General features: G+C 36.6%; 1 protein-coding gene across 4 annotated transcripts in view; it reads left to right on the top strand.

Annotated features, from left to right (window-relative positions):
* The window catches only part of CSRNP3 (cysteine and serine rich nuclear protein 3), a 92,279-nt gene that overhangs the window by 72,659 nt on the left and 7,549 nt on the right, over positions 1–12,071 (top strand). For all 4 annotated transcript variants that reach the window (XM_050711726.1, XM_035536850.1, XM_035536849.1 and 1 more), the window contains one exon: positions 11,742–12,001. In XM_050711726.1, the coding sequence (XP_050567683.1) occupies positions 11,742–12,001 (260 nt within the window). The remainder of the gene's footprint in view (positions 1–11,741; positions 12,002–12,071) is intronic.

Raw genomic sequence — 12,071 nt, 5'->3', positions numbered from 1 at the left:
TATTTTCTTTAATACAGATGCAGTGGCCTAAATTCCAAGAACTCAATCAGAATATTCATAGTATTACATAAGGCTGGTTTGAGAGGGAAGGAATCCAGCAAGTGGCTTAGGTGCTACATTTGAACAGGAGTCAAGGAAAAGACTTTTGCAGACTGGTATATGACAGAGGCATCTTTTGGTATCTGACATTCTGCTTTGCTCTTATTGTATACAGCATACTTGCACAGCCTTTGTAACTTAATTACTTGCATCTTGCATCCAAACTCTCTCCTAGTATGCATTATAATTTCATAACTGTAGCAAATACACTCAGTTTTGCATCTGATGGGGAAGTCAGGCTTTATTCATTTATTGTTAAGATGTAAGTGAGATGTTGCACCTTCTTCCTTCTTAATATTATCGTATATCGGTTATTCGTGTTTATACAGTCAACATGTGGCAATTGAGGAGTGTTAGAAAAATCACTCATTTGGTAGCCTTAGGCACATCCGATATATATATATTAGGAACTCCGTACTAAAAAGGTGATGATGTCTGATAGTAAAAGTTAATATGTTTGCAATAAAAAATATTTGCATTTACATTTAAAATAGATGCAAAGGAGCAAAGATACTTGACAAATGCTGAAAGACATTTTAAATTTGATAAATGACTACGTCTAGAAAAAGAAAACAATTTTTTTGTTGAGATTTGATCTTATTTTACTTTATTCTTTTCACATTCTCTTCAATTTTCATGTGCTTTGATTTTAGAAAGAATGTTTTAATTGGACAATTGGTGATTTTTTTATACACACAGGATTTGTTTTCATTTTTGTTTGTATTGGTTGACAGTTGTGTGTGTTGTGTGTTTTTCAGGACAGGAACACTTTTTATGTACTTAAATTTTTTTAACTTGTAAATTTTTCAAACAGTATTATTTGAAAAAGCTTATTTTGAGTTCTGGGAAGGGGTAAGGAGTGAACTGATCCTTTTGAGGTACTCAGCTTTTTGCAGAAGTAAAATATGTAGAAATTGTCAATGTGTTATTTCATTTACCTCCTGAATCCTGGTGTCTCATGGAGATGCTAAGGGATTGAAAACTCGTTGAAAACTACATGCAGGTGTGTTGTTCAATAACAAAACTGTTAATGATGTACATTGAAAGATGTTCTGTTAATTCTTTAAACACATTAATCTCCCAAAATAATAGATGGGAGCTTTCTGATGTTGAATACTCAAAACAGTATTTCTAAGGACATATGGAAAGAAAGAGTTCCGTACAATTTTTTTCAGTAAACAGACTGAAAAGAGCCAATGCAGAAGAAAAGCTGGCTAGATTTCTTGCCTCTGTAATATATACCTGACTATCTCACTGACAGAAGTTACTTTTCTAAGCTGTTTCTTGACACTTACTACCCCATTCTTTTTTCTCTTTTGTGGGACACTGCTTCCTTAGAGACACGTGGAGTGAGAATACACCCACTGTTTGAGCTCCTTTAAATGGCCCTGTTGAGCACGGACACCCCACTGCTGTGGTTCATCAGCTCCACAGTGAGTTTTCTTTGGAGTTGCCCTTCAGGATACCTGTACAACTCCCTGACCGTTCCTACAATTGTGTGCTGAGGGACACTGGGTTCCATGCCCTAGCTCAGATGTGAGGGATTTTTCCTGTGTTATGGTGTTATGGACGTACCTGTCCCTAAATGCTTGATCTATTTTTCTGATAAAGAAAAATACCCAAATTTAAGTTGCAGAATTACATGCCATTGAAAGAGCTTTTGCATTCTAGTGCTGGTAAAAACTTTATACACCAAATTAATCATGGATTAATCTCTTAAGGAATATACCCTGAGGAACTGCTGCTTTCCTGTGCCATTTCAACTTCAGTGTAGTGAAGCTGAAACTTTCAGACTAATGCCTATATTGTAGAACCTTCTCAGGCAGGTGAAATCTCCAAAACTAGCTCGTCTGTCAAGATGATCTTCAACCGTCAATAGAACTTCAGTCAGTTTTCTGTCTTGCTGTTAATCTTATCACTGCCATTAACAAGGTTATCTTACAGCCTGCCATAATCGTAAGTCCTGTCATTATGCTGAGTAGGGTGGATGCAGTGCTGTCTGTAGAGTATTGGATGCCTTAGGCTTATTATGAATGCGGCTAGTTATTTAAGGTTTTGAGAAGACCCTTCAGTATCTAAGTGCTCTTACCATCTTTGATTTTTCCATCAAAGATAAGCAAAAGTATTCAAAAACAAATCTTTGCGCTTCTGTCCATATGCCCTTAAAAGTACTGTTTTGAATGTTCTGGGGTCACCAACAAATTGAGCTGTCTCATCTGTGTGGCCACAAAGCATTTGGAAGAAGGTATTAAATCCTTGGAAATCACTAGGAAGGTCTTCTTTATGTGAAGGATAAAGTATTATTTGGTGTGATATTCATAACATAAGGCATTACCTGAGCCTTGAGCTTAAACTTTGTGTTTTATTACTGGTAAGAGACAGAAATCTCAATGACTTAAATGTGGTGATGCTGGCTTATTAGGGGAAAACACATAGAAGCATAGCTAAATGCAGGCATTCTTTATTTGTGGCATCTTGCAGTGATTTATATTGCCTGCCACAAGGCTTGGAATTTCCTTGTTAATGAGGAATGCATTCTCATCGTCATTTGTTGACTAACACTAGGAAATGCAAACAAGTTGAGAGAGTCTCGGTTTTGATTTAAAAGTGGGTTAATCTGGGCAGTAAACACCGAGAAACTGAAAGAAATTCAGTGAAATGTGGTGCAATGTTTTAGCTCAAATGTTCATACAAAATTATAGGTCAGGGTATGCCTCAAGAGAAACCTGCCTGCTGTCTTTCATCTGGAGTAGTGACTATTGTAGAACTTTTTCAAAAATGTAAAGAGGGATTAGGAAGCGGGCTTCCGCTGATTTTTAGAAGGATTTGTGTGATTAATTCTATGTCTTTGTTTTTGAAGATTTCTCTCAATTAAATTAGTGCATTTCACACACTCTACAGAGGGGTAGTTTTTGCCTTAGATTATGTGTTTGTTGAAGATGTTTGTAACGTACACAGAATTTTGAAAATGCAAATTAGTGGACAGCTAAATGGGTGGTTGCATTTGTATCAAATGGCTTATCACAGAAGTCACCCGTAAGATGGGACAAAAGATTGACTGTAGCGTCTTAGGAGAGTTCAGCAAATACAATTGTTAAGCTTGGGCCTTCTTGCAAGGATACGTGGTGGCAGCTTTCCTCCTCACAGTGCTCGAAGCTAGGGCCAATGTCAGAAATAATCATCCAAGAAACAGCAGCTGGCATTTAGAGCAAATGGTGAGGCAGAGAGCAGTTAACTTCTCCCTGCAGGCTGATTATATTTGCAGAATGGAGAAACTGGACTGTTGTAGCCAATGTCAAAGAAAAGCATTCATCAGATAGAGGGTGATGAAGAAGGAAACTTACAGCTTTCATTGAAATTTTAGCAGTAAATTTCCAGCTTTTAGTATGTATTTAAAGAATTTAACATTTCTGTAAGATTTTAAAGAAAACTCTGACAGTGAGGTAAAATGTTTAACTGAAGCTCAAAAAAAATACCTGTCCCATTCGTGCCAAACTTCTCTACAAAATAGTATTTTTCAAAAACCTTTTAAAATGTGACATAAATCTGGCATTAAGCAAGCATTCCCATCCAGCCACACCTGTGAGATGAATTTAGCTTTGATTTTACTTGAGGAAGGCACTAGAAGGATGAAGCAGTGAAATGCTGTTAAGGTAGGTTCCACAACGTTGTCCATGTCCCATCTAATTTCCAGTACTCAATTTACTCCTTTCTGAGTATGCAGCTCCCTTAAAGACTTCCACATTCAGTTTTTATTTCAGAAAATGTCTGCCTGCCCTCAAGCCCACGTGTTTCTTTGGGATGGGATATAGTATGTCACAGCACTTCCTTTTAATGCAGATTTCCAGGCATGCAGGGGAAGCATTTAATTGTTAAGGGTTTTACATTTCCAAGTTAGTATATAGAGTCTATTTAGAAAAATACCTTTTGGGAGGCAGTGGGTGAGTGGTATAAGAAATTTCTGGAATATTTTGTTTTCTAGGAAGACAGTGAAGCAAGGTGGCTTTTGTCAGTATGTTCTGGCCTGCATTACCATGATGTGTGAGGCTTTGCTGTTCTGTGTCATTAGACTTGATGAAACACTACGTGAGAAAGTCATTGAGCAGGAGAATGGTGTTAATCCTTCTTGCCATAGTGGTTTATGTGGCACTAAAAATATGTAAAAAGTAGACAAATGGGATTGTAGGGTTTAAGAAAATCAACATTTCTTTCTAAGATAGAGTTTTAATCCAAAAGGATACATTTTTTTTCCCAGCCTTTTGAAATTTTCACTTGCCTAAGATATTTCCATGATGGTGACAATGAATTGCTTTGCCCTCATTGATGCAAGAGTGCTTGTAATCTGCCGAGTAGCCATATGGTTCGCGTTTATTTTAATGGGTCTTTGACATCAGGAGAATAGCTGAGACAGCAGAAGAAAGTGCTTATGTTTTGGAGTTCAGCCAGAACTAAGATTATTTATGTTTAGTAATTGAAGAACTACCAGTTTGCTCAGTAAAAATGTTTGAAAAACATCACAGGCTTAAAATGTTATTCCTATCAGGATTTTGTAAAATTAGGAAACATGTTTTGCTTTTCATAGACGAATACAGCTGTAGCAGGATCTATTCCCTAGTGTGGGGGTTCTGGATTCTTTTTTGGCCACTAGATGCATGGAATTAAATGCTTTCTCTTTCTCAGGTTTTACACTGCTCTAGGTACACTACTCAGAGAGCAAAATGAGGATGTTCAAAGCAGATGAAAAGTGCAGATGTATAGAACATTATCTGTATATGAGAGTACTTTGTCTGCTAGTACATTATTACTGTTGCTTACCTATTTAATCCATTGTAATTTATTCATACATGAGAGTTGGATGTGTATCATAAGATGTGTTACCAGCACATAAGAAATAGCTTAACCTGAATTTTTCAAATGTGGAAGGAACTGAGGTTGTATCTTTTGTTTTTCACAAGTTGACAATGTTTTTTTCTCAGGGTAGAGCACACAATATAGCTTGAGGTACTGAAGAGGGTGGGGAGGGCTCACAGGTAAACAGTTCACTCAAATGTGCAGAGGTCTGGAAGTATCCTATGGGTATCTGAATTTTCTGCTCCATGCTTTGAGAATCCCTTGGTATGGTGTAGGGAGGGCCAAATTAAGACAGGAAAGAAGGGGTACAATTGCATAAGTTAGAGAGATACTGATATACAGCTTTGAAAAAACAGTGAAAAATGAGTTAGGAATAAAATTCTCAGATATTGTAACCTTCAGTCCTCCAAAGAGACGTAAAATGAAAAAGAAATTTTCTTTGCAATACAGAAGGCAAGAAATCTTACAAGCCTTTTGGTAAGAGTAAGATGATAGAAGCCACTATTTGAAATTAATTTAGCTGCAGGACTTGGTGGTTTATTCCATACAATGATACCACTGAGGAGGCAGTCTCTAACCATAGTGTCCTAGTTACATTAAATATATTACAAAAATCTGTGTAGTGCTACATCTTTTTTCACCATTAGTCTATTCATACATTTCTCTAGACATGTTTAAACTTTTCTGCCTTACAAATTGATTAATTCTCTTTTATTAACTGTTATTAATTGTTATTGATGAACAAAGGCCTTTCTTATTATCTAACCTCACATGGCTTGGATGCTTATTTTCATCTTCTTTGTTGATGAGTCTTTTTTCAAAGAGGTATAAAAATAGTACTTTTTGTTCTGATAGATAAAAGTTACCGTTTCAAATTGCAACCATTTTAATAAAAATGTTGGTAGTAGAAGGTATGACTTAGTGGCCCAGCATAGTTTCCAGCCATGCTTATAATTTGCCACTAATGGGAATGATCGTGATGATGTTTGTGTGTTTATTTATTGTGTGTTTACTGCCATTTCCTAGTAGATCTATCTTCCCATGTCTAGTAAACCACATGTTGGGTAAGACAGCTTTACTGAGTCAAGCCTTAACCTCTGTAATTTGTAGGAGTATGTGTGTGTGTATAGAAAAGTGTTGTCTTGCAGGTGACAAAGCTATTTTCATGCATGTTGGTGTGTAGCCTTATGGAAAAATCACTGAAAGAAATCTTAATTTCTTGAATTACTGCTGAACAGTTGTCCCTGTTCTGTACTACAGTTATGTAGTACATGTTATATATGTCAATGACTGAAAAACGGCCCTACTGAAACATGGAAAACTGAAGGGCTATAATGAAAAAACTTGATGTTTAGGCATTGTAGCGTTCTGTTCCTCTCTGGCTTGCCATATGGATGTTCTTCAGTTTTGGAATCCTTAGACATTCCTTCTATGTTCAATAGCCAGAGCAGCATGTGAAGAGAAGCAGCAGAATTACCATATGTAGTCATGAAGTAATTATAACTGCTGTGGATAAACAGAATTGTTAAGAGAGACAGAGAAGCTAACAGCTGAGGAAAAGATGAATAAATGCATCCTACAATGTACGTGTGCATGCATATCATGAACAAGGATAACAAAAGGGCAAGGACAAAGAGCAGGCTGTGTTTCCAGGATGGGTTAACCATCCATGTTTGCCTATAAAAGTTTTACTTTAAGTTTGAGTCTGGCCTCACCTTTAGGAAGTTTGCTTGCAGATGATTCCCAGTTTCCATAAATAGCCTGTGCTGCAGATGACCTGTGCTGTGGCTTAGTGCAGGTTGAGTGCTGCATGAAGAGCACTGCGCAGTGTCCCTGAAAGTGCAGCAGCCACTCTGGCTTGGCAGACACCTGTGGGACAGGGCTCGATTCTGTGGGCTGCAGCTGGTTGCAAGCAGGTTATTAACTTGGGCTGTTCTGCTAAACCCAGAAACTGAACCACTTAAATCCCAAAAATCAAAATTTGAGCTGTTAACATTTCAGACGACAAATTCTGGCAGGGCTTTTTGAAGATATTTATGTCTGAAGACCTTGTTCAGATTTTACTTTTAACGTGACTTTTTCTGAGGGACAGATCTGTAGCAGTAATTATGTTAACGGTATTATCCTCCCCTCTAATAATAGACAGATTTTATGCATTATGGTATTTATGTATCTGCCAAATATATTACATTCCATATAATCTTAGAACATGGAACTACAAATTATATTCATTGTTTAACTTTGTGAAAACGGAGTACTTTTTTTCCTTTCCTGGAGAATACCAGGAAAGCTATTTATACATGTCTGACTTATGTATCAGACCTGTAATATGTAAATATATTAAAAGATCGCATGATCCACAGGGATGTTTTAGATGGTGGTGAATATTCCTATTCCCACTAGTATCCTTGCACATTACAAACTGCTAGACCAAAGACGGTGGCATTAATTTTCAAAAACCACCTTCTGGTTCCTGTTGACAGTGTGTGTCCAGCAGATGCTAAACCACCACATCTCTGCATAACAGAAGCTGGCTGGAGTTAATACTGCCCGTTTTGCACAGAACGGATGATAGTGGCATCCCCGGGTATCACTGTTGCACAGCCAGATGTCCTGTAAGTACTTCTGAGACTGTCCAAGCAGGGAAGCCTGTTGGTTACAGTCTCTTTGGATAAATTGTTAGGTTACAAGCCTTTCCTGCCTTGCAAAACCTTTGAAACTGACTCCACAGAGGCCTGGCAAATGTTTGTGATTTCTGATATATCAGAAAATAAATATTCTGTATGTCCTTGTGCTCTGTCTTGAGTTAAGCAGTGTCCTTAGCAGTAATTACAGTTGATTCAAACTTACTGTTTAAGGTGTGGTGCATGCAAAGTAACATGTGGCTCTGAAACCTGGTAAGATGATCTAAAAATCTGAGTTTTGGCTGCCTTGAAACAAAAGGACTGAATAAGTTATAGAGCACTCCATCCCAGATGCTGGAAAATGTTCAACACTTCCTTTCAATATCAAATAATAACCATTGAGAAATCACATTAAGACAGTCCTCTACTCAGAGACTTAAGGAAGTATGGGAGAACAAGAGCATAATGCCTTTGCAGTGCTGACTGTGCTTCTTTGTGTGTCCTTTGTTACTGAGGTGGTCACAATTCTCCAGTGCCTTCACTGACAGAAGGCCGATTATATCTTCAGGAAAAAAAAAAAGGGGGGAGGCGGGGACACCTGAACATCTCTAATTTATGTTTCTGGGTAACCAAATCAAATCCTGTTATCTCTTGCAGTTCCTGCCTGCTCCGTTCTTGTACACAACGTTCTCATAAATATGAATATATACTCTGACTACTTCCTAGCAGTAACATAGAGGAGATAACTGTAGAGTTATTCATAGAGCCTTAGCACTTCCTTTAATATGCTCTTGGTTGAGACAAAAGCAAACCCAAAAGATAGGATGTGTTTCAGAAAAAAATAACTGCATATAGTCTGAGGTCTCTGTTTACATGCTTGCTTACTTACACAGATTAGCATATAATTTGTCTGACTAGGAACTACAGTGTTAATAAATAAAAGCATGAATTTTAATGACGTACAACAAATGCATGCCAGCTCTCACTGTCTTCAGTACAATTGTATAGTGCTGGGTTTATAGTGCTGGTTGTGTTGCAGTGACAGTACCCCAGTATCTCCTTGAAGTTCAGTTTAGCTCCAATTTAACACAGTTTTTGCCAGTGACATGTAAAACAAACAAACAAAACATTTGACGGTGTGGCGCTGATAACTTAATTGCTTAAAGTGAGAAAAACTATAAAAAAAAAGTTGAGGAAATGCATTAATGGGTTCTTTCAGACGGCTCATGGCAACTACAGTCTATTGAGACAGACAGATGACCAAACATTTAGGCATAAACATATGGCAATGTATTAAAATGTTCTAAATTTTGACAACACACACATGCACGTATGGGCATCCCTGCTCCTCCCTCTAAATCCACATAATTGAAAAGCCTATTCATGTCATCTAATTTTTATCATAGATTACATTATTTTTTTCCAGCTGGAATTTGTTAGATTGGTCTTCTGCCTAGCTTCGTTTAACTGTTAGCGTGTAAAGGGTGAATAAAAATTCAGGTTGATTTCTTTATGTATAAAAAGTACTATAATTTAGCTCTACCATAGAACTGACAGACTTCAGGGGGAAAAAAAAAAAAGGAAACACTTTTATTCCAACATTTAATATTTCTGCCAGTAAGCAACCATGTCAAGAATTCCATAGCTAAGGTCTAAAATTAATTGCTATAAATTTAAACCTTATGTAGTAGATACTGAAGTTTAAAGTTGAAGATTCAAACCATTCACCAGCTTGTGCAGTCTACAGGAACAATTACCTTCTGTTTCTGCATGAAGCAGACAAATATATGTAAAATTAACCTTTTATATTTTCTTTCCTTTAATATTTTACCATAGTTTTATCTCTTATTCCATTTGTGGCTGAGTCTTTTACTTAGTAAAAATACTGGTGCTTGCCCTTCAGTAGCTTTCAGTATTTCTTCCCAAATACAGGCAAGATCCAGTTGAAATCCAAATAATATCAATACTGTTATATGGGGTATTATATAGGATATTATATATTATATAGGATATAGGATATATATTATATAGGATATTATATATTATATAGGATACATTCCAGAATGATTTAGAAGCCTTCTTCACTAGGAGCAGGATTTTTTAATGTGTAAGAGCATATAGGCAATGAACTTTCTGATACAGAGAATATTTCCTTTCATTCTGAATTGAAAGAGTCACGATATCAAAATTACCCGTATTCCAAACTCTATTCATTTCTTTAAAAAGTTTTGTTTTGAAACTGTAACATGTATGAAGAAACAGTACATTACAACAGTATTTCATATTATGCAAAATTGGCATAAACCTATCAAATATTCTCTTCTAATAAAATAACACTTGGCACCCAGTAGAACCTTTCTATAACTATTTTTGAGAGGCTCTGTTGGTGAGAGATTTGCATAAAAGTGGTTGTAAGTTTAAACATGCCTAATGTAACAATTTCTTTTAATTCCTTTGTGTACATCCTACACCCTTTTTGGAACACCCGTCACTGAGAACGGGTAAGTGAATGGTAGGACCTGTGCTTATTTATCTGTTTTATACTTGTACTCTAGCACATCTGTAGCTTTTCTGAAAAAGTGCACGTTACTTACCATATTTTCAGCTGCTTGACAGTATTTAGGAAAAATTTATTATTTCAGTGTTTCATGGAACCTAAAATGTTTTTATGATTATGTTAGTAGGGCATACCAGCTGTAGTTTGGCTACAAGAATGTATTTTCCAATATGCTTTTCTCTCATAGTTAGATCATTCTATTTTAACTTAATTAACATGGAAGTTTGAGTTTTTTAGCTTTCTGATGATTAGCATTTTGCTACATTAGAGAATGAACTGTATTTTAACTGTGACAATAAACCCAACCTGTTACGAAACCAAGGCTGAAGGCCAAGTGCTTCCAGTCTCTAGAGATGGTGCAATTTTAGATTAGCAGAGTACATCACGATGCTCTTATGGCTTTTATGGAATGGTTTCAGATCTTTCAAAAGTGGTTTCAGGCACCTGTTAAATCACTTTACTGCCTGAGTCTGGCAGTTTGGTCTCTCAGTCATACCTGCCCAGTTGTTGCAAAGCAGTAACGTATTACCTACTTCCTTGACATCCTATTGTCATTTTGCAATAAATAAATCAGGATGCTGTTTCATCTTAAAAATCAAGAAGTGTCTCTTTCTCCAATGTTTGTATCTCCTATTTTGCACTAAAGGCTCACCACTGTTACCAGAGAGAAACAATAGATAGGTATCACTGAAAGGAGTTACGAATATCTGTAGGAAAAGAACGGTATTTGACAGTTAAAATTTGGCATTTATTTTTAAATAAATTCCTTTCATATGGAATTGCGTATTTTTATAAAAAAAACAAGCAAGAGTGTGAAGGGAATCAGAAAAGAATTAGAAAAAATAGATTAAATTTTTTTGGGGTCAAAATTCTACATATCAGGAATATATATATATACACACACATATTCAGTGGATGACAGCAGAAATGGATGAAGGTGAAGAAAAAAGGATCTGATTGTAAATCAGCATTATTCCTATCTTATTCTGTGATAATAAGAGTTTCAGAAACACAAAACATACTACCTTTATAGTTACTCTAACACACTGATTTCACATATTTTAGAATATAAAAGATAGGAATCTTTTCTGTTAATGTGACCCAATACTTTAAAGATCAAGTGTTAGACCTCTACTAGAGCCTTGCTGACATAATACTGGTGGTGTATATAGATCTGCGGGAGGCGCTGGTCTGCTTTCTCCTGACTGCTGTCATATGCAGCATCATTTTGTTCACTGCGGTTTGAAGAGGTACAAGTAGGCTGATCAGTCTCTTTGAGGTGACACTGTAAAAGAAACTCCTCTTGCTGGGATCTGTTTCCTTCCTTATTAAAACAGATAAACATTTTAAAAATGCAGAGGGAAAACAACTGTCCCGGACAAGGATTTATATTGTTCATTTTAACGGTTTGTAATGGCTTCTGGGTTTGTCTGTATGGTCATTTTTTCTAATCTTATCCCTTCATTTAGATGAAGGGATTTAGATGATGTTCACTTCTCTGAACTTTAGCATGTACATATGTATTGTTAAGGTAAATGGAACTACTCAAGTGATAAATTTGCTATATGACTACAGGTTATCATTAATGTTGTAATTCACATATGTTCCAGCTTCGTCAATCCTTAAAAGAGAGAAGAGGAAGAGAACAAAAAATGTCCATTTTAACTGTGTTACTGTGTATTACTTCACGAGAAGGCAAGGCTTCACCAGTGTTCCTAGCCAAGGAGGAAGCACACTGGGAATGTCCACTCGCCACAACAGTGTGCGCCAGTACACACTTGGAGAGTTTGCAATGGAACAGGAGAGGCTTCACCGGGAGATGCTAAGAGAGCATCTAAGGGAGGAAAAACTCAATTCTCTAAAATTAAAGGTAAAAATTCTTTGATTTTGATCCCTGCCCTTATGTATTTCCATGAACAGTGTCAGAGTGATATGGGCAT

Source organism: Cygnus atratus, chromosome 6, assembly GCF_013377495.2.
Source record: "Cygnus atratus isolate AKBS03 ecotype Queensland, Australia chromosome 6, CAtr_DNAZoo_HiC_assembly, whole genome shotgun sequence".
Taxonomy (NCBI): Eukaryota; Metazoa; Chordata; class Aves; order Anseriformes; family Anatidae; genus Cygnus; species Cygnus atratus.
The sequence above is the reverse complement of the archived record's forward strand: the minus strand, read 5'-3'. Positions and strand labels throughout refer to the sequence as shown.